At 42.8% G+C, this 23,312-nt stretch overlaps 1 protein-coding gene across 13 annotated transcripts in view; it reads right to left on the reverse strand.

The window, feature by feature from the left end:
* Positions 1 to 23,312, reverse strand: part of EOGT (EGF domain specific O-linked N-acetylglucosamine transferase) — a 39,652-nt gene that overhangs the window by 14,341 nt on the left and 1,999 nt on the right. For 8 of the 13 annotated variants that reach the window (XR_008315264.1, XR_008315265.1, XR_008315266.1 and 5 more), the window contains 9 exons: positions 18,292 to 18,516; positions 14,224 to 14,324; positions 11,883 to 11,991; positions 11,029 to 11,123; positions 9,456 to 9,560; positions 8,119 to 8,225; positions 5,768 to 5,871; positions 2,646 to 2,738; positions 56 to 127 (listed from right to left, as the gene is read on the reverse strand). Coding sequence is in view for 10 of the 13 variants with exons in the window: in XM_053291143.1 (XP_053147118.1) it covers positions 56 to 127; positions 2,646 to 2,738; positions 5,768 to 5,871; positions 8,119 to 8,225; positions 9,456 to 9,560; positions 11,029 to 11,123; positions 11,883 to 11,991; positions 14,224 to 14,324; positions 18,292 to 18,501 (996 nt within the window). In the remaining 3 variants the exon portion in view is untranslated. Of the gene's footprint in view, positions 1 to 55; positions 128 to 2,645; positions 2,739 to 5,767; positions 5,872 to 8,118; positions 8,226 to 9,455; positions 9,561 to 11,028; positions 11,124 to 11,882; positions 11,992 to 14,223; positions 14,325 to 18,291; positions 18,517 to 23,098; positions 23,223 to 23,312 lie in introns of all 13 variants that reach the window. The other 5 variants (XM_053291141.1, XM_053291142.1, XM_053291139.1 and 2 more) reach the window with 2 other exon arrangements.

Consider the following 23,312-nt stretch of genomic DNA (forward strand, 5'->3'; position numbering starts at 1 on the left):
GTTAACACATTTTATACAGGATTTAAAAAAATAAATAAATCCCAGATTTACTCACCAATGGGGTGTTATAAAATAAGCCATACCTCATTCGAGGCAGTAGCGTAAAAACTGCTTCTTTGAAGCATACCTGTATAGGGAGATAATTAACAAGTTACAGTCCAATTCCTAATGTATAATTAAAAGAGGTGAATATAAAGCAGAGCCTATTAATATTGCAATAGCAGCCAGATCTGAGCATCAATCTGAACCCTCCCTGTGTTAGGTAGTGAACAAGTGACTGAAACAAAAACAGTATCTGACGCAAAGCTAACTACATAGATTGAAGAAAATTTACAAGTAGAAGTGGGGGAAATCCAGAAGAGCAAAGCATGATGGGCTATATGACAAAAAGGGAGAAAGATTAAATGTAGCAGCCACAACAGATATATATGGTAGGCCTGTGCAAATGGAGATTTGGAAATTCAGATTTATCTGAAATCAGTAAAATCTGAATACAATTTTTAAAAAACTAGATCAGTAAAGTCAGAAGTAATTCTAAAACATCAAAATTAATTTCAAATTAATTAATTTGAAATATTTCAAAATTTTGGAATTAGCAAAATGGAATAGGATTGTTCCCCACAGAGATTAATAGGTAAATTTTAAAAATACATAAAAATCACTGTTTGGTCCTAGAGCCTTGAAACTTGCCACACCTATGGGGAAGGAGGTCAGGGCCCACTGTAGTGAATTTGAAGATAATTGGCCAATCCCATGATTTTGGGTGGTTTGGGGAATTTTTGTTAAAAATGGCTAAAAATTATGAACTCTGGCTTGTTTCAAGCCAGAACTTTAAAAAAATTCTGAAACTGAAGATTTCCCATAGACCATCATCCCACCAGCATGTGGTTGCCCTTTCCTTTCATGAACAGCATGCCCCTTTCCCCATTTTTATATCTCCTGAATGGATGGACATACAGTTAAAAAATCTGGCACACCAAGTCCACATTGGCAGGACTCTGTGTAATTGTTTTCAAAGCTCTGGTTCTTGAGAATTTGTGGGGGCGGGGGGATAAAATTAGGGGAAAAGGGCAAAAACTGGTTTGTCTCAAGCCAGAACTTTACAAACTGTTCTACATCTGAAGACCTCTCTAGGACTATCACTCCACTCCCCATGCGGAGAAACAAGGACATTCCTTTGATTTTATATTAATTTTCGTCTTCCCCATTGCAGAAGCACAAATTCAGTAAAAATTAAAACACTTTGAATGTTTCTGCTTTTGTGATTAGAAAGAATTGCTCACTTTCCCTTCTAGCCAATAAGGGATTAAAAAGTGTGTAATCCCTTTTAAAAGATCTGCCTGTTCCTTCATTGGGGAAGGAAAAAATTAATATAAAATCAGAGTAATGTTTTTGTTCCTTCACATGGGGGTGGAATGATGGTTCAAAAAAGGGCTTCAGATCCAGAAGTTTTTTTGTAAAGTTCTGGCTTGAAACAAGCCAGATTTCACCATTTTTAGCCATTTAGGAAAAATTTCAAAAATTCACCAAAAATCAGGAGATTGACCCATAGCTTTGAAAAAAAACTAGAGTCCTGACAATGTGGACTTCATGTGTGTCAGATTTCATAACTTCATGCCCATCCATTCAGGAGATATAAAGGGTGGGGCGGGGGGGGGGCAAAAGGGGTATGCTGATACCACTTTTCATGAAGGCAAAGGGCAGATTCCTCTACATGCTGGTGGAATGATGGTCCAAGCAGGGTCTTCAGTTTCAGAAGTTTCTGTAAAGTTCTGGCTTGAAACAAGCCAGATTTTACCATTTTCTAACAAAATTTTCAAAAATTCACAAAATATTAGGGGATTGACCAATGCTCTTCATATTCACTATAGGGGGCCCTGACCTCCTTCCCCATATGTGTGGCATCTTTCAAGGCTCTAGGACCAACCCATGATTTTTTATTCCCCCCGCACCTGATTTCCCTTTTACTACTATAGTGGAAATCAAATTTAAGTTGGAATTCAAATCCAATCCAATATCACCAGAGCCCATAGAATCCAAATCTGATATTGTCCAATTTGGATAGGGTGTAATCCAAATCTGAATTTTCTGACCGCACACAGGCCTAATATATGGCCAACCAGGGGTGTAGGGAGCTTGGCCATAGCTGGAGGGGAAAGTCTTCAGCAGGTGCCCCACCCCCTAGGTTTTACAATTGTGTGCACTTTGCGCATGCCCAAGCCATGCCCCCTGCATCTGACATCAGATGCAAAGGATGGGGCCAATGCAGAGGGCGGATTCCCCTTTACACTGAATTCCCCATTATAAGCATCACCCCTCAAACCAATTCGTAATGGACCAGTTCAGTTCTAACTTGGACCGGCTGCCTTCCCGCCCCCCCAAGGCCGGGTCAGTTTGAGTTCAAATCTGTTGAACCAGGCCGGTTCGAATCAAACCCAGTTCAGTTCAAACTGGTTCTGCACAACCCTGTTTTACAGTAATTTGACTTTTGAAGCTACAACGGTTAAGGAAAGTATCAATGGTCCAGTTTGTAGTTAAGGACCCAGAAATATTAGGATGCACAACCACAAAATTGAGCTTGAAACAATGGCTTTTGGAAGAGCTAAAAAGATCGTGCAAATTAGTTTTTTTTTAAAATTCCATACCCTTTTTGAATCATAGGATTTCAAATGTATAATGTCATAGTCTGTAAATGCCTTCCAAGTTTCATTGAACAAGTCTCCATATCCATAGGCGCTCTAGACAAAAAGATGGATAAGCACATGTAAGGTTTTCACAACTATTCCCACATTATTCATCTCTTTTGTATAGCTGTGGTGCCCAAAGTCTTATATGTTTTTTATTTGCCCAAATCAAAATATAAATCTATTTTGTCTCAAATATACAAACTTTTGCTGATATTTAAAAGGGGGGACATAGGTCAGTGGCAGAATACATGCCTGACATGCATAAAGTCCCATGTTCAATCCTCAGTACATCCACTCATGGAAGAATCTCAGGTAGCAGGACTGGAAAAGACCCCTGTACAGGGCCCTGGGGACTTCTTGCCTATCAAAGCAAGCAACAGTAAGCTGGATAGGTGAATGGTCACATGAGATGTTGGAGATCCAGCATTAGATGTCCCATTCCCTTAAACTTCTTTAGATGGAGGAAGGAGCTGCCTCAGGACTGCAGTGCTGGGCAATAGGCCTCCCCGCCTACATTATTCCTTGATTAAATCACACATCCCAAAGTGCTATTTGCCCAACTCAGTGCAGAACAACCAATGTTAAAGTATTTCTCCCATGATGAAGTATATTGCCTCCAGCCATCTGCATTTGACTCAGTGGCAGCACAGAGCATATGCAGTTCCCATTCCCTCAGGGGAGCTAGCTTCAGTTTACCCACTTCTATGGATATGTGAAAGTACCTAGATGTCAGCACCATGTCAGTACCAAAATGTTGGGGTTAGTGGCCGACATGATGCATAGGCTAACAGAGCCATAAGTAGGGGTGTAGCTATAACTGAGCGGTTGGGTTCAAAGAACCCAGGCCCCCAGCTCCTGAGGGCCCCCCAGATCCACCCCTCCCTATTTTCTTCATTATCTCCCTCACTCCGAGGGGCCATAGGGCAAACACAGCCCCCCTCTCCCCTAGCTACACCTTTGGCTATAAGGCTCTGTTGCAGGTCTGCAGTGAAGCCAGAAGATAGCCCTCGTGCTTTTAAAAACCAGCAGCTGCACAAAGGACAATTGGGGATACATGCAGAAATGCTGCTTGTGTAGCCACCTGTTTTTAAAAACATCAGGGCTATCTCCCAGCTTCACTTCAGGTCTGCAACAAAGCCTTGTGGTCCTGGGAACATGTACAGTCATGTCAAATAATTCTTTTTTTCCAGTTGTGCCAGGAAAACACAATTGCCCTTTTCCAACTAGCTGTTCTATACACTATTACACCAGCATAATCAGCTATTCAGCAACTTCAAACAGTTTCTTGGCACCATCATCTGGCAAAATAAGGAATTAAATATATCAAGTTGGGTAAGCAGTATTGCTTAGAAAGACTCCACAGTTACTATAGGGAAGCAGCATACATTCCTATGCAATGTTGCATCCCAACACAATCTAGCATGATGGGAACTCTAAATACCAGTTGCAGGGTAGCAACAGCAAGAGAGAGAGTATGCCCTCACCTCTTGCCTGTGGGCTTCTCAGAGGCATCTGGTGGGCCACTGTGTGAAACAGGATGCTGGACTAGATGCGCCTGGGGCCTGATCCAGCAGGGCTGTTCTTATGTCAGTGAATGGAGAGTTCTAAAGTTAGGAGAAGTGCTGCTAGGCAAAGATGAAGCCACCAGCACAGCATGTTGTGCCAAGGATCAGCATGTGCAACAAACAAGAACTGATTCCCCAGAGGTTCTTCTATGTGTACTGCTGGTCTTCCTAAGGAAAGGGCAGGAAGGAAGACATAGTCAGTAATAGATCTTATAGGAAACACACAGCTAAACTATGTGACTTCAACAAAGGAAAAATGTGCAGAGAATTTGATGTGGGAATATAGTGATCACGACATGGAAGGGAGAAGCTTCAAGCACTGCACTGTCAGACATAAAATTCACTGTAAATGGCCCTATAAAGAAAGTATCCAGCAAACACTGCTGCCAAGGTTTCTTGAAGGATATAAGGAAAGCACTTAAGAACTGCCCTAGCGGACAAGAGCAAAAATCTATCTTATCCAGCATCCTGTTTCACACAGTGGTCAACCAGAAGCAGGATGTGTAGGCAAGCAGCCCTCTGCTCCCGCTGCCTCCCAGCAACTAGTATTCAGAGACATACTGCCTCTCAACCTGGAGACAGCATACATGATTAGTAGCCATCATGACTAGTAGCCACTGATAGACCTGTCTGCCATTCATGCATTGAATCCCTTTACATAATCCCGATCTATTTATCTATAAGTGTGTGGGCAGTTTCTGGTGTTAATCATACAACCAATTCTTTCACTTAATGATGATTCAGACCTGAAGAAGAAGAAAAAAGGGGACCCAGACTGGTAAAGTTGAGGATAAAGTAGATGTTTCTCTATCAAAATGGGAAGCTGCAAGAGTGTATGTACCCATTGCCTGCAGGATATTTATTCTCACACAAATGCACTCAAACACGTCAGCACACTTCAAGATACACAGGCAGCAGCATGCACTCCTTCCCTGTAGCCTAATACCATATAGATGTACATGAATAGGATGGGTCCATCTTACATTTACAACGCAAGAAGCAGAAAATGACAGTGTCAGCCAAACATAATGGCTGAGAGGCAGGAGGAGCCTTGACATGGGAGCCATGTGTGGGCAGCACCACAGCAAAAAGGCAGTGAGAACCGCCCTCGTGGACCAGAGCAAAGCTCTATCTTGTCCAGCATCCTGTTTCGCACAGTGGTCAACCAGAAGCAGGATGTGTAGGCAGGCAGCCCTCTCCTCCTGCTGCTTCCCAGCAACTAGTATTCAACCTAAAACTAAGTTCTATCCCTTGCATACAGCCCCATTAGAAAGACACTTCCCGCAACGACACTCACTTCTGGGAAAGGCATATACCAGCCCCTCTGCCACATACACTGAACTCTTAATCATTTGCCATAGGTAGCAGCAACTATGCTTCTTACTAGTATTATCCAACTCTTGGGAATGTTATTCACCCAACAATACGAGGTCACATCAGCCTACATAGCACATACACAGAAAGTAGACGATACTTACAAACATCATCATGTTGCAAACAAACGTTCTTACTTACTGTATCCCACATGACAATGTTGACATCTGTGCTGAATGAGTTGATGACATGCTGTGTGATGTAAAGATTGACAAAGTCACAGAAATGGTGATACATATTCACACCTGAGAGGAGGAAAAGAAAGCTTGTGAGTAAACATAGTCCCTGACTCTCCTAGCTTGCAAACCTCTATATTTGCTTTAAACAGGGAAACAGTGGAATAGACTTTCTTTTTCTCATATAGGAAAAGCACACCCATTTTATTTTAAAACCATCTCTAGCATTTCTTTAAGTTATTTTATACAAGTACTAAGATTTTTATTTTATTTATTTATTGTTAAATTTATATACTGCCTTTTATTAAAAACAATCACAAGGTGGTCCACATAGAAAAAATTAAAACAGGATTTAAAAAATTACACAATTAAAATATTATGCTAAAATATAAAAACAGATCTAATTTTTTTTAAAAAAATACATACATAAAAATAACCATACATTATACAAAGAAGCAGAAATGGAGACAATCACATAAAAGCCTGAGTAAAAAGCCAAGTCTTCACATGCTTTCTAAAAGCCATGATGGAGACCAAGGAGCGAATAGCCACCGGGAGAGCATTCCAAAGTCTGGGGGCAGCAACAGAGAAGGCCCTGTCCCGTGTGCACGACAACCAAGCCTTCATTGTCAGCACCCAGAGCAGAGCCCCCTCAGATGACCTCATCAAGCGGGCAGCAACCTTGGGAGCAGGCAGTCCCTCAGATATCCCACACCCAAACCGTTAAGGGCTTTAAAGGTCAAAACCAGCACCTTGAATTGGATCTGGAAAGAAACTGGTAGCCAGTGCAGCTCTTTCAAAAGGAGAGTGATATGCTCCCACCGGGCAGCTCCAGACAAAACCCTGGCTGCCGCATTTTGCACTAGCTGCAGTTTCTGGATATTCTTCAAGGGCAGCCCCACGTCGAGTACGTTACAGTAATCCAGCCGCGACGTGACTAAGGTGTGGGTAACTGTGGCTAGATCTGCCTTCTCAAGAAAGAGATGCAGCTGGCGCACTAGCCAAAGCTGTGCAAAGGCAGCCCTGGCCACCGCCTCCACCTGAGCTTCCAAAAGAAGAACCGGGTCCAGTAATATCCCCAGCCACGTACTTGCTCCTTCAAGGAGAGTGCAACCCCATCCAGAACCCGTAAAATCTCCTCATCCTGATTGGCTCTCCAACATTACCAACATTATCACCAACATTACCTCTGTCTTGTCTGGATTCAATCTCAGTTTATTAGCTCACATCCAACCCATCACAGCCTCTAGCCCCCGATTCAGGACAGCCACCACCTCCCTAGGATCAGGTGACAAGGAGAGATAGAGCTGAGTGTCATCTGCATATTGCTGACAGCTCAGTCCAAATCCCCAGATGACCTCTCCCAGAAGTTTCATGAAGATGTTAAACAGCATAGGGGACAAACCCAAACCCTGCAGGACCCCACAGGCCAATGGCCACAGAGATGAGAAGTAGTCCCTGAACACCACCTTCCGGACCTTCCCCTCAAGGAAGGACGGGAGCCACTCCAATGCCGTACCTCTGATTCCCATAATCAAGAGGCGATCTAGAAGGATACCATGGTCAATGGTATTGAACGCTGCCGAGAGGTCCAGCAGAACCAACAGGGAAGCACTCCCCCTGTCTAGTTCCTAGCGTAGGTCATCCACTAGAGTGACCAAGGCAGTTTCAGTCCCATATCCGGGGCGGAAGCCAGATTGAAAAGGGTCTAGATAATCCATATCATCCAAGACCCCCTGCAGCTAGGACGCCACCACACGTTCTATCACCTTGCCCCAAAAGGGCAGGCTGGAGACAGGTCTATAGTTGTCCAGGTTGGAGGAGTCAATGGAGGGCTTTTTTAACAATGGTCTTACCATCGCCTCCTTGAGGCACGATGGCATCCAAGATGCATAAAAATGTCATTTTGGAAGGCGTATTTTCATAGATGAGCGTTTAACATGACTAGATTGATACCCCTAAGCGTCCTTGGCAAGGTTCACTTGCAGGGGCATGGCTAAAAACAATGTGTAAAGAGTCCTGTGCACATGACTGACCTGCGCATGAACAGATCCAAGCATGTCACCAATAGGCAATGGCTGCCATACTGATAAGAGCTTTAGAGAATCAGCTATCAGGAAAATTACACTAGTTTATGTATACTGCAGGGCCCCCAGCTAAGTGGTCTGTGGATTGCAGTCACAGCAGATGCTCCAAAATAACATACACTCTGAAATGGCATACACCTGTAAGCCTACAGAAACATCACTATAGTGCCATGGTACAGGAAGAGGAGGTTAACACAGTACTGTGCAGAAAAATAGGAATACCTTGTACCTGCATCAAGCTTCATGAAGTAAGTTGGCTTGTCAATAACCACATCACAACTGCCATCTTCCATAGGTCTGGAGTTCAATTCTATATATGTATGGAGTTCAGCAAACCTGAAATTACAGCTATTTAATAGAGGCTGCAAAACCTATTCCCGGCAGATAATTTAAGCAATGCACTGTGCAAACTTCTCCTAACAATATTGGTGAAGTTTGACAAAGTTTGACAATTAAAATTATTTTTAATTGTAACTAAAGCTTCTTCAAGTAAGGCTTCAAAAGGTTAAACTCTGCCTTTGATCTCAGAAGCAAGCAGCATCTTTGATCTATAAATCAAGGGCTGGGGAAAGTTGCAAGAGAGAGCACCTTTCTGTCCATGTTTCCACGATCCAGTTAATTTGAATACATCTAGGTTTGTGTCAAATGTATTGGCCATGATTTTTTAAAGACATTTCAGCAAAGACATGAGTTATTAATGATTGCAGGTACAAGACAGATAGAATTTGAGACCAATTAGGAGGATCTATTTAACAGTCTAGCAAATTTCCTCCATGAGGTATTACCATTTTCACTAGGTTTGGTGAGTAGGGCAAAGCAGTTTGGGAGGGAAGGATGTAGGGTGCTTCTCACAGTGGCAAGGATGCATTGGAAATGGTCTGATGAAATACTAAAGGATCAAACCCAAGGTTTGGGTTTTTAAAAATTTTTTAAAGTAAGTCATTACAGAACAAAAGTATGCTTGCACTTGTTTTTCATGGGATACACATGTGAATTTATATACTGGGAATCAAGACAACTACTTTATGATTGCCCAGTAATTTTTCTGTTTTGTTTTACTTTGAACAGCAGTCCCCCAAGCCACATCATAAACTGCATTTGAAACTTCAGACAGTTAAGATGTTTGCCATGTGTCTCGGCAAGAAACACAAGTCCAACTCACATTTGAATGGAAGAAACTAACTGCACATCTCTTTGGATACAGGACACACAGAACAGAATGCTTCTCTTTCCCAAATCTGTTTCTTCTACTTCTGGATTTACTTTCTGTATACAATAATCAATATCTTATTAAAAAGATTATATCACTCCTGCAATTCCCCTCACAATATCCTAGTATGCTTCAGCTCAGTCATTGCCCCACTGCTCCACCACTATAGAGGCCTTTTTCTTTAATTCTTTAAATCCTAGTTTAAACCTTGGGTTTTAACATTTAAAAATCACAGTGCCCAAACAGCTGTGGTTGAATTGAGGGAGAAGAGGGAGTAACCAGTCTTACACAATCATGGCAGCTATCCTATCTTGTTTAAATGTCCAAAATGGAAACACCACAGTTATATGCCTTACCATGACTGAAGAGGGCTTTTCCGCTGACCTTCAGCAAGGAAAGTTTGAATGTCCATTTTACAGTGACCTCCAACTTGACCCTTCTGGAAAAAGTCTTCATTGAATCTAAAGTTAAGGGAGTGTGTGTGGAAAAAATATTACTGTGGTTGGTCAAAATAAGTTTAAAGCAGCACTAAGTTCTGGACTGAACTATCATGAGTAAATATAGCTCAGAACTCTATTTATAACCAGTGTCTCAAGACAGAAATGGTAGTCATTGATTCAACACACTTTAGCATGAAACTAAAGGCAAGAGTTTCTAAGTGATATATTGGAAACATGGATTCCAAGGATTCATGCATTTCTGAACATATGCTAAAATTACAGTTCAACCCACATGGTACACTATGGATTGAGTTAAGAGTTGGACAAATGTTGTATGAACCATATCACTATTTAAGGATCTGCTCAACATGAGACAGTCCAGATTTAGAACGTGCCAGTTTGGTTCCAGGAATGGTCCAAATCTAATTATTCATTTCTTCCCCCAAATTCTGATCACACCAGTTACTGCCTATTGACTTTTTATACAATGTTTTATTTTATTGTAATCTATGAATCATATTCTGTTTTTTTCTAATATAGGTTTTACTTCAGTTGTAATTTTAAGTTTATATCCTCAATATACTTATATAAAGTTATTTTTAAATCAAAAGGCTGGTGTGTGTTTTTAGCATTATGCTCATTTCTCAAAAAGAACCTCAAAACAATTTTTAAAAATGGCTCCAATTACTACACAGTGCAAAAGGTAACTTCATTTGTTTGCTAGACTATTTAGGAAAGGAACGAGGAGATCAAAGCACTGAGCAAATTGAGGAACTATGCTTATTAAATTGAAGCACGCAGCAAAGAAGTTGCTGAACTGTTTAATACCAGAACCACCACATACACTTGGTTGCCTTTGTTGCAAAAGCCAGATTTAGATAAGTACAAGTTATTTCATATATGCAATGGAGTATGTCACTTTTTTCTCACCCAACCTTAACACCTTGTGCTGTACCAGAGCTCTTTCTTAAGTCCTCCCAAGAGTTTGAATGGCTTGTTCGTTTTGGAAGAGGGAGACTTCAGAACCCACTGCATGTAAGCTGCTTACCTTCATGGCCTCTTGGATCACACCTCATGTGCTCAAAATCAGATAATTTTGAACACATAACATTCAGCACTCAAGATGCCCAGTCCGCAACTGGAATAAATTAGCATAAATATAGACTTTTTTTTCTTGTCAGAGATAACTCTATGATGGGAAGCAGGTGTTCATAAACCTTGCCCCAAAGAAAGTGCAATAGATCATCTCTCTGACTCCTGAGCCTTCTTACATACAATTAACACTTTATATTTTTCTCTGCAACCATTATGGCTAGAAACATGCCATTAAAAAAATTAAGACAGATTTCCACCCATCATTCCTGGATGATCACAACACAGTGGAAACAATGAAGTAAGAATGAAGGCAATAGGTCTTCAATGGATGGGCAGATTTACTTATTTAGAGTGTAACTTCTCCCATGCATTTTATGGAAAGCAAAGCAGAGACCTCTCATGGTTTCTCTTTGGAGTTCTTAAATCAATGTACAAATTTGTTGCTCTGCAATACTGAAGGAAACGAGAGCATTCGAGTGAAGAATCTCCCTGCAAGAGAAAGGATAGACAACTGTAATTTTAAAAAACTAGCTGACCTGGCGCAGAGCATCTGCGCCCCTAGTTTTCCCTGTCTCCACTCCATCAGCCCTATTTCATTCTCCCCGCCAGCCCCATTTCGTTCTACCTCTGCGGCTGGCTGGCCTGGCCACTGCTTTCCCTCCGTGGCCGGCTACCGCTGCCCCTCCTCTGCCCCCTGCCAGGTGCTCCTGCCTTTTGGCCGGCAGGCAGGCTGGAGAGGGAAGCTGTGCTGCCCTCTCTGCCACCCACCAACCACCATCGTCTCCCCCCAACAGCGCCCCTGCACCTCTAGCCACCCGCCCACCACCATTTGCCATTGTTTTCTCTTCCCCTCCCCTGCTTGCCACTTCTTCCTTTCGCCTGCCCACTTCTTCCTTTGCCCGCTGGCTGACCCCCTCCCCCGTCACTTCTTCCTTCCTCCACCAGCTGGCTTCTTCCCCCGCCCCCGCCCCGGCTTCTTCCTTTCCTTGCCAGCCAGCTTCTTCCTCCCCCCCACCCACCCAAGCTGGCTTCTTCCTGCCCGCCGGCTGTCAGCACTGCTGTTAACTGCCACCACTTTTTTCCCCTCCTCTGTCCCGTGGCTAATCAGCAGCTGCTCAAGAACTCTCACAAGAGCTGCCACACATGGGATCAGCCACGAATATGTCTTAGAGAAAGAAATATATAGATTATTGAGGGGAAATGTAAGACAGAGTTAAAAAATCATCAAGTATATACTAATATGCTTACCATTGCCTGAGGTTTGCAGTGGATCTTCACTTCGTTCATCCTCTCTTTAACATAACCAAAATCAGCTTGCTTCCAGAAGACAAGCTGTGCCTCCTCAATGGTACTAGCCCTGGCATGAAGAAACCAGGCAAAAAGCACCCATTTGAGATAATGACAACTTTCACTATAGCAGAACTTTAGGCACAAGACATAAACAAATTCCACTGCACACGTCTCAAATTACTTTACTGACTTTCCATGTAATGTTGTGAGAAAGGCAATAAAAAGGAATACCTTCCATTTCCTACCTAAACAAAAAGAAAGGCTAGAGGGTTGAATGGTCACTAGAGGGTGCAGGGAGTTTGCTAGGTGTTTGAGAACTGCATGATTCAGTAGTTCCATGCCAATCCGAGAATCCAAGGCTTTGATATTGCCAAACCGTGGTAGTGTTCTCAAAGCTGGAAAAATAAGAATCTAAAATTCCTGATTCAAATGCTGACGTCTGTCTAGCAGCCACTCAGTTCATACAGGCTGAGGATCCCTTATCCGGACTGCTTGGGACCAGAAGTGTTCTGGATTTCAGACTTTTCCGGATTTTGGAATATTTGCATAATGAGATATCTTGGGCATGGGAACCAAGTCTAAACACGAAAGCTTACTGTATTTTATTTTTTTAAAATTTTCTCTCTAAGTCTCTCTTCTCCACCCTGCTTCCTTGCTGCTACCTGCCTCCATTACGGCCCTTTTATTTGCACGGCAAGACCCCCCCCCCCGAGTGCTTCACATACGAGGGCTGAGGGGGTCTCGGCTATCTACCCTGTGGGCCCACTCTGGGCTGCACGTGACACTGCCACAGAGCCCATCTTCGCCAGCACCCTTTTTTCCCTGGCTGGAAGAAGGCCTCCAGAGCACATGGGCACCACCAATCAGCTGTTTGCCAGCGTCCGGGAGCAGCAAAGTCTGCAGGCCTATCGTGGAGAAGGCGGGAAAGCACACCTCCGCTTCCGCTCCCCCAGCTACCTCTTGCTGGCCACCAACAACAGAGAGACCAGCATACCCGCAACCCCCGCTCACAGGTATGCAAGTTTTGACTGCATGTTTAACAGCAGCAAAATTGGGAATCTGCAAGCAAGTGAGCTGAAGCGTTTTGTTTTTTGTTATGGCGTGGTGTCCGGATTTTGGAGCATTTTGGATGTCCAGATAAGGGATACTCAACCTGTATGCTTCATTGCATTTGTAATATAGACTAGAGCCCCTGGTGGCACAGTGGTAAAACTGCCGCCCTGTAACCAGAAGGTTACAAGTTCAATCCTGACCAGGGGCTCAAGGTTGACTCAGCCTTCCATCCTTCCGAGGTCGGTAAAATGAGTACCCAGAATGTTGGGGGCAATATGCTAAATCATTGTAAACCGCTTAGAGAGCTTCGGCTATAGAGCGGTTTATAAATGTAAGTGCTATTGCTATTGCTAGAGAGAGCAAGAAATGGCTAATGAACTTTTTTTTAAAAGGATGTATTGTTGAAGGATACAGTCTTTAATACAGAATCTAGTGGTTTGTACAGTATCTCAAAACTCAAGACCTTCCACTTTCATATTAAAAGAGGACAAGTTCTCAAGTTCCTCAAGGCTATTTTATCAAGAATCCCATGTTAAGTCTTGCATTGATGGCATTTTTGGATTATTAGAAATAGGTCTGTTCCAGGCCTTCTGCAAAAACTGGAAACCACTGGGCCAAAACTGGCTTAAAAAATAAGCCTAGTGCAAAACTGATATAGAAGTAGACATTCAAAGATAACATGGATCTTAAGGCATGGCAGCTCAGTATTAAGCAAATTCTATATTTATCCAAATACTAGAACCATATTTTAATGCAAACTGTGGACCAGTTTGCATGATAACTCTAAATTGGCCACACCTATAGCCACCTTAAGTGGCACAGTGGGGAAATGCTTGACTAACAAACAGAAGGTTGTTGGTTCAAATCCCCACTAATACTATATCGGGCAGCAGCGATACAGGAAGATACTAAGAGGAATAATCTCATACTGCGTGGGAGGAGGCAATGGTAAACCCCTCCTGTATTCTACCAAAGCAAACCACAGGGCTCTGTGGGTGCCAGGCGTCGACAACCACTTGAGGGCACACTTTACCTTTATATGAAGTAAGGGTCATAAGTGTGCACATTCCACCCTTTTGGTGTACCTGTATTGGGAGGGGGGCAGGATGTGCACACTCTTGCCCCTTATGTGTTAAAGGGGCCAGTTCAGATATATCATTCAACTGACCCATAAAATGAATTTATAAAAGGGGGGAGAAAGAAGATATATGCAATAGTACCCCATGCATTTTGTATGTATACTTACCATCCTATCTCAGCATAACTACATGCTGGGTATCCAAATCTGTGCTCTGCCTTGCATGATTTCTCATAACCCCAACAGGCTTTTAATTTCTTCAAGTACTTCTGTGAATAAAAATGGGGTGGTACTACAGCAAAGTATAGTTTACTTCCAAGGGGTTATTAAGCTACAAATCTCTCCTTCAGGGAAATACAATCCTTGCTTTCAGTTTTACATTTTACTTACCCTATTGAAATGAACAGATTGTCCTAAAAATGTGTAAACTGTGTGTACTTTAATCAATGACTGCAAAAATGTATGCAAATTTCCATTTCTTCATATAAACCATCTCACTCATACAGAGAAACTAGAACACTGTGCAAAATTACACAAACACAAGCATCTGTCAGGCAAAAAGCCCCTAAAACTTTCTGTGCAAGCAAATAAGTGCTTAGGATAGGATATGCCAGTTGCACAGCATCACAAGCCATGCCTCTCACGTCTGTTATGCCAGAGCAAGTGTTTTTAATAGAATGTTTGGCTCTTCTGGGTTGGATTTATTTATTTATCTATCATATTTTTATACTGCCTAATATGTACATCTCTAGGCAGTGTACAAGATTTAAAAAATTCAACACTGATTAAAATACACAACACAATAAAAACAATAGTATAAAACAGTTATTAAAACAAATTATTGCAATTATTAAAATTAATTCTAATTAAAAGATTGCGAGAACAGGAAAGTCTTGAAGGTCTTCCTGAAAACAAACAGAGAAGGAGATGCTCTTATTTCAGCAGGGAGCATATTCCAAAGCCCTGGGGCAGCCACAGAGAAAGCCCCATCCTGAGTTGCCACCAGATGGGCTGGAGGCAATCATAACCAGACCTCTCCAGAAGAATGTATCAAGCTGCAGGGTTCATGACAAAGGAGGGGCTCTCTTAAATAGCCTGGACGCAAGCTGCTAAGGGCTTTATAGGCAATAACCAGCACTTTGTATTTCACCCAGAAACATATCGGCAGTCAATGCAGTTCTTTCAAAACCAGTTATATGGTCCCTTCGTGTTGTCTCAGAGACCAATCTGGCTGCCGCATTGTGTACCAATTGTAGTTTTCAGACTACATACAAAGACAGCCCCACGTAGAGCACATTACAGCCGTAAAGTCTGGAGGTTACCAGCATATGTACCATTGTTTTAAGGTCATTTACCTCTAGAAATGGACATGGCTGATGTATCAGCTGAAGCTGATAAAAAGCGCTCCAGGTCACTGCCTCAACCTGAGAAACCAGGGAGAGCTTTGGGTCCAGAAGCACTTCCAAGCTACGTACCTGATCTCTCGGGGAGAGCGTAACCCCATCCAGTCAAGGCAGATCTATTGAAATCATCAGGAGAGGTTCGTCTGAGGCTGCCACTGGCTCGTCTAGTGGCTACTCGGGGATGGGCCTTCTCAGTTGCTGCCCTGAGGCTTTGGAATGCACTCCCTGCTGAAATAAGAGCTTCCCCATCTCTGACAATTTTTAAAAAAATCTTTAAAGACACATTTGTTCACCCAGGCTTTTAATTAAATACCATTTTAATAGTTTTAACTTCATTTTAAAATATTGTTTTAAGTTTTTAAATTCTTTTAATGAATTTAAAATTTAATAAATGACAACAATTTGTTGTCATTTATTTTAACCAATGTTTTAATTTGTCATTTGTTTTAACTAATGTTTTAACTTTTTTTGTTGTAAACCACCCAGAGAAGTAAATTTTGGATGGTATAAAAATATATTAAATAAATAATCAAACAAACAAACCATCTCTCAAGTTCCGACCCCCCACAGTCAGTATCTCCGTCTTATTTGGATTCAATTTCAGTTTGTCATCCCTCATCCAGCCCATTACTGCCTCCAGGCAGGCATTTAGGGAAGATAGGCCATTTCCTGATAAAGAGGAAGTTCTTCTCTTCTCCAGCTTATGGATATGCTGCGCTGAAACACTGCTGCCTGCCTGTGTCTGCATAACACCATGGTCTCAGATTGGTGCTGGGCCCTGGCTGACAGCCTGACACATGGGTCAGGGCAACAGTCCATCATCTCAAGTAGATCTGGGTGTCATCAGCATATTGATAACACCCTGTACCAAACCTCCTGATGATTTCTCCCAGCAGTTTCATGTAGATGTTAAAGAGCACTGGAGACAGTATAAAGCCTTGTGGAACTCCACACTTCAGTTCTCGCTTTGCAGAATAACAGTCTCCAAGTGACACCATCTGGAATCTACCAGAGAGGTAGGAGCAGAACCACTGTAAAACAGTGCCATCCAATCCCACCTCCCTCAGGTGGTCCAGATGGATACCATGGTTGATGGTATTGAAAGCCACAGGGAGATCCAAGAGTATCAGCAGAGTCACACTCCCTCGCTGGATAGGATCTTGTTCGATGGGGGCAAACAAACGGAAGTATAATCCAAATAAGAGAGGAGTGTTCTGGATCAGTAAAACAGTTTAGTGGTGAGGTAAAACTGGTCCTGGAAATGGTCACATGATCCTGAAAGACAAAGTTCACAACTTAGGGGTACTTCAGGACCCAACACTGTCCTTGGAGGCACAAGTGGCGGCAGGGTGCAGGAGTGTCTTTTACCAGCTGCAGCTGATACGCCAGCTGTGACTCTCCTTTGAGAAGTCTGACCTAACCTCAGTCACTCGTGCATTGGTGACACCCAGATTGGATTACACAAATGCACTCTACCTGGGGCTGCCCCTGAAGACGGTTCGGAATGCTGCTGCAAGGGTGCTCGTGGGCACTAGTCACTTCTCTAGTATTACACCCACCCCGTGGCAGATGCTCCGGTTACCAGTCTGCTTTTGGGCTAGATTCAAAATGCTGTTGTGATGCAATAGGGATTACTCTATGCTTTCCTGGGATCTGCCCTCAGTAGAGCGATTGCCCTGATCCCAATCTAGGAGCACCAATCTAGGACTCCTTTGAGGTAGGCTGCCACCAGTTAAAGACTGCTCTAAAGCCAGTGACCAGGCTTAGACATGGCTTCAACAACCTAGAAGAGTTTGGCTTGGGACTTTTAGCACTGTACAGCCGGAGTCCACACAACCCAGCTCTAGACAATAATATAATATTCAGAAAACAACCTTACGAAAAGTGACCTTAACGAGGCACATGGGGAAGAGTTTTGCAAGTAAACCTCCAGAACCTTTCAAATCAGACTGAAGCCACTTCTAAGTATATGAACTCTATTAAGAAACAAGGGTTGCATATAAGGAATTGGGGAAAATAGGGGAGACTGGCAGTAAAGAAAGGCATACAGAAATTCAAAAGAAAATGCAAAAACCTTAACTAACTAACTAAATAACTAGCATAGAGTTCTACCTTAGTCTAGCAGTAGGCCAGCCCATGGCTCAGAGAGCATTAATCTCTACAGCTTTTCCCCTGGAGTCCCAAACCAGACAGTTCTAGGTTGTTGAAGCCATGTTTAAGCCTGGTCAGTGGCTTTACATCAGTCTTCAAGTCTGATGTAGTCTTCAAGTCATAAAGAGTAGGGATGTGCACGAGGTGGTTTGGCACCTCCTCTGGGAAGCGCCAAACTGGTTCAGGCACCCACAGCAGAACCAGTTCCGCGGGGCAGGGAGTAGTTCCCCTAAGAAGCAGCTCAGCAGGTCTTTACCTGCTCCACTGCCACCCCATTGCTTTTCCAGGTGCGGCGGTCACTCGAGTAAAGGCCATGCCCAGCTGCGGTGCTCTTCCATGCAGGCTGCATGCGGCATTGGCATGCACAACCTGAGGGACAGCACCACAGCTGCACGCTGCCTTTGCTCAAGCAGGCACCGCGCCCAGAAAAGCAGCGGGGCGTTAACAGAGCAGGTAAGGACATGCTTACCTGCTTCTTAAGGGGTCTGCTCCCCGCCACACCCGTGCCTGCATGAACGGCTCATGCACATCCCTTATAACCAGTTGAGAAAAAAGGCCTATGCCTAGCACTTTAAGCAGCAGCAATTCCAACCCCAGTTGGCCAGAAAAGTAACCAATCTTCATCTTTAATCTCTATTAAAACAAATCAATATTACATTTCCGTAAGTAAGGAAGTATTTACTTTATAGGGGCACTGAAGGTCCTGCTTGCAGGCTGCAACAATATGCTGGTTATTTCGTAAAAAGTATGGGATATGCTCTTCTGGCAAGTTGATGTTTTCATAGTTATACAATGGTACTTCCCGAGTATTGTTGCCAGCAGTAAGATTTTCATCTTGAGCCTTAGCCAAGATTTCTTGAAGTAGCACTCCAAATGCAAGCAGCATTAACATGGCAGTTACAAAGTCCTGAAGTAAAGACAGAAAAGATTTAAGCATGACATTTCACCTGGCCCTTTTTAGTATTTAATTCTATCAAATCATAACACTATTTTAAATATATATATACCGCTATATATCTCTTGCCTAGAAAAGCTCTCTTCTGGAAATGAGCTCATGTTCATGCAACAGCTAACTACTCTCACAGATGCTAAACCAATGAGCAGAGGATTTGCTGTTCCCAAGAGGTGCTTGGGAAAGCAAGTCAAGAAAGTATGCAGGACTCCCTTGGGATTTGTTTCTTCTACATCTAAGAAAGAAGGAAAGAAAGAAAGGGTGCCAAAGCAAACAAAAAACAGAAACTTCTGATCAGCTTGCTGCTGGACCTGCCTGTTCTGGATATGAATTCCATGAGATTTTGCATATAGGCCAAGGGCTGAAACATAGGCTCAAATTCAATCCCAGGGAGCCTTTGGAAGTCAAGTGGGGAAGAAGCCAGTTCTCAGGCAGCATTCACCACAAGACAGCTTGTGAAAGGATCTTCACGAATGCATTACGTCAGAGCTAGAGAAACATCCCAAAAGCAGAAACATATATGGAAATATGGCCATCAAGAGGGGCTGTAGCTGAGTGGACAGACAAATGCCAGTTGTTGCTCATCTCTATACAGGCAAACCTTGCTATGCATGGACTCAACACCCACAGTTCTGCATATCCAGTTAGGTAACTGACACCCAACCTCAGCATACACCAGTTGTGTGTGTGTGTGTTTTTGCGGGGGGTTAAATGGTTAATTGGGGTGGCTGGAAATGACTTCCAAGGTAATTTCTGGGCACCATTTTCAGAAAAGGAACCATTGTGTGGCTCTCCCTCCCCTCTTGTTTGTTTCTTTCTTTCTTTCATGGAAATAATGGGGGAAGTGGGATTGGGGGGCATTCCTGGACAGCTGGAGGCCCACTGAGCACAGGGGGGGGAGGACATTTTTTTCCTTCGGGGGCAGGCTGTTTATATGTCTATCTTTGCCCTTTTTCCAGCCTCCAGGAACCTACCCCCCCCCATTCCCATTGCTTTAATGCCTCATTATCCACAGTTCCGTTGTCCGTAGTTGTAGCGGAGAATGGAATCTGCAAGAATAACAAGGTCCATCTGTGTGCCCCCATGCATTTGTCTTAACATGTCTAGGTTAGTTATTGTCAGGAGTTTCCCAAGGCTGAGACTCTGCTTACCACTGTGCCTTATGTTGACTTGCTGCACTTCAGTAGCAGCTTCTAAGTCTCCAGGTCAAATGCTGGCCACACTCTATAAGGCCTGTTATTGGCTTCCCTGCAGACAGGAAGAATATGAGAAGCTTCCTGTCTGAAGTAGACTTTGCCTCACTTTTATGGCCTTTTTGTTAGAGGTCTGACTGTTCTCGCTTACTGTCTTGTTTTGAACTTTTGCTGTGTTCCCGACTATTAGCTATTAGTTTGTCTCCAGATTCCTGGCTGACTGCTTGGCTTCACCTCCAGTGTGCTGCTGACCTTTTGTTACTGGTTTTGATTGCTGAGCCCTGACTGTTGCCTGGCTCTTAACTAGTGGCTGCTGCCCAGGGGTGTAGCTATAATTGAGCAAAGGGGCTCAAAGAACCCGGGGCCCCAGCTCCACTCCTCCCTAATTTCTTCATTATCTCCTCCACTCTGAGGGGCCGCCCGAGAGGGGTAAACATGGGCCCCTTCTATCTGTTATGATGACAATCTTTGACTCCTGGTTGCTATGCAAGAAAATAGATCTGAGACTACAACGTTTCATTTCTGAGCACCAGTATGAAGTTTTGCTTCTCCCTTTGGTGGGTTTAATGCTGCCTTGTGGAGCTGGGAACAACCAGCTTTGTAAAAATGACAAACTAGATGTTTGACTATGTGATGATTTCCAATCCAGTTGGAAACAGACAGCTATGAATAAAATAAAGTCCCTGGACCTATCCCCGCTTCACTTAGTTAGCTTGGGGTACAACCTGGCCAAGGCACTCATCAAACAATGTATTACGGATATACAGGTGAAACTTGGAAAATTAGAATATCATGCAAAAGTCCATTAATTTCAGTAATGCAAATTAAAAGGTGAAACTGATATATGAGACAGACTCATTACATGCAAAGCGAGATAAGTCAAGCCTTAATTTGTTATAATTGTGATGATCATGGCGTACAGCTCATGAAAACCCCAAATCCACAATCCCAGAAAATTAGAATATTACATGGAACCAAGAAGACAAGGATTGTAGAATAGAACAATATCGGACCTCTGAAAAGTATAAGCATGCATATGTATTCAGTACTTGGTTTGGGCCCCTTTTGCAGCAATTACTGCCTCAATGCGGCGTGGCATGGATGCTATCAGCCTGTGGCACTGATGAGGTGTTATGGAAGACCAGGATGCTTCAATAGCGGCCTTCAGCTCTTCTGCATTGTTTGGTCTCATGTCTCTCATCCTTCTCTTGGCAGTGCCCCATAGATTCTCTATGGGGTCAGGTCAGGCAAGTTTGCTGGCCAATCAAGCACAGTACACTGTAAACTTTTCAGAGGTCCGATATTATTCTATTCTACAATCCTTGTCTTCTTGGTTCCATGTAATATTCTAATTTTCTGGGATTGTGGATTTGGGGTTTTCATGAGCTGTACGCCATGATCATCACAATTATAACAAATTAAGGCTTGACTTATCTCGCTTTGCATGTAATGCGTCTGTCTCATATATCAGTTTCACCTTTTAATTTGCATTACTGAAATTAATGGACTTTTGCACGATATTCTAATTTTCTGAGTTTCACCTGTAGAGTGCCAATCTGACATAGGCAAGGCCCCTAACTTCCCTGTAAGTGAAGGACTCAGGTATGTCAGCGCCCGCTTGCCATACCTAATGCAATTGGAGGCCCCAAAGCATAGGAGGGTCGTTACACTGGTGTGCTGCCATGTGCTTCCTTCACCGTGCTTGAAGGTCGCTATAGGAAGATCCCAATCTCAGAGCACAAATGCCCCTGTGGCTCAGGGCAGGTAGAAAAAGCCAGACACATTTTTCTGCAGTGCCTGTTCTACAGGGACATCCATGCCTCCCTTATCTTACCCCTATTACATGGCTATCCTGGGCAAACAGACCAGTTTTACCTCTTTGCTGCTCTCTAATAGCAACCCTGCTGCCACCTATAGTGTCGCCAGGATCTGTGCGGCAGTGATTAATATTAGGCAGACGATGACCACGCATGCCCAGAGCCCACCTCTATGAACTAGAGCAGGGATTCTCAAAGTTGGGTCCCCAGATGCTATTGGATCCATAATCCCCAACCATAGGCCATTGGGGCTGGGGATTATGGGAGTTGAAGTCCAGTAACTGCTGGGGACCCTATGTTGAGAATCACTGAACTAGAGGATAGCCACGGCTACTGCCTTAGTGTGGCAGTCCAACAACCTATAGACACGCAACTTCCTGGCTACTATTTTACTGGCTTATATTTTTGTGTATATTATATCCTTTTAACACATCTCAGCTCTTATTATTTTAAATGACTGTCATGATTTTATGTTTTAAATCTTTTAAAATATTTTCTTACTTTATAAGCATGCAACGCAATCTAGAGTGCTGCTACATGATTTATTCCTATGCTTCTTATTGCAGCCGTAGTTAAATGAAAATGTAGTCCAGAGTCTACGATGTCTCTTATTAGAGCCATAGCTAGATTTTTAGTGCAGGCACATGCCTATTTTTAATATTTTAAATCATTTTATGTTAATAATGTATTTTAGCATCTTTTGTATTTCTTATTGTATATTTTAAAATATCTCATGACAGTCTTGGAGTGTAAAATCTATTGCTACTTAGGTTTTAAAATGTACTTTATGCTGGTCTGCAACCATAATAAAGACTGATAGAAACCAGCTTTGTAAAAATGATAGACTAGATGTTTGCCTCTGAAGTAAATAGCATTCTCAGAGGTGTGCAATCCAGAGTGGAATGACAAGTAGAACCCCTACTGCGCTCAGCCCTGATTTACAAAATAAGACATGCAGGGTCAACATGAATTCAAAATGTATGTTTTAACACTAAGCCTGCATAAATTACCCACCCACTTGCCTATATATCTGCCTATACTAATCACTTGTGGTATATTAACAGTCTGGAAGAAAGAATGAATCTACTCTTTTTCTAGTTATGAAGGTGTCCCTACTTGGTTGTCTAGAGGCTGTTCTTGCTTGTCATGGGCTACAGAGTGAGCAGCCATTTACAAGCTTGCAGTAACTGCTGTCCTTTCCCTAAGATGTTCACCTGCCTTAATGCTGGTACTGGAGGGATGAAGGTGAAGCAGCAAGCCAACTCCCCAACCTGCATTTTGTTTGATGCATATGTTTAACTGTTCAGTTACTGAACTCCTTATCTTTGTATATTTTTGTATAGTTACTCAAACACGTTTAAAAGGTCATCTCCAAAACCTAAGCACTGCTTGGGTTGTGAATGAGAAATAAAACATAATTGGTGCAGTCCACCAATGTATTTTACAATTTATAAAGCCAAAAAAGATAACCACCAAAAGTCTGAAGTTATCCCATCTCTAGGGTATAATTATATATTCAGTACATACAGTTATTAGACTACATTTGACAGCACAGAACTATCTCCAGTGTAGTAGTATAATCATATTAATTTGGATATTCCAGCTTTCCAGATACCAGCTTTGACATCAACAAACTGGTCTTGGTTTGTCCCTGTGGGTTAAAATTAACTTTTGGTGAGTTCAGAAATTGTTCCCCAAAACATCACACACTACAAAGGATGAACATTAAATTTCATTTCCA

This window comes from Hemicordylus capensis, chromosome 2 (assembly GCF_027244095.1).
Source record: "Hemicordylus capensis ecotype Gifberg chromosome 2, rHemCap1.1.pri, whole genome shotgun sequence".
NCBI lineage: Eukaryota > Metazoa > Chordata > Lepidosauria > Squamata > Cordylidae > Hemicordylus > Hemicordylus capensis.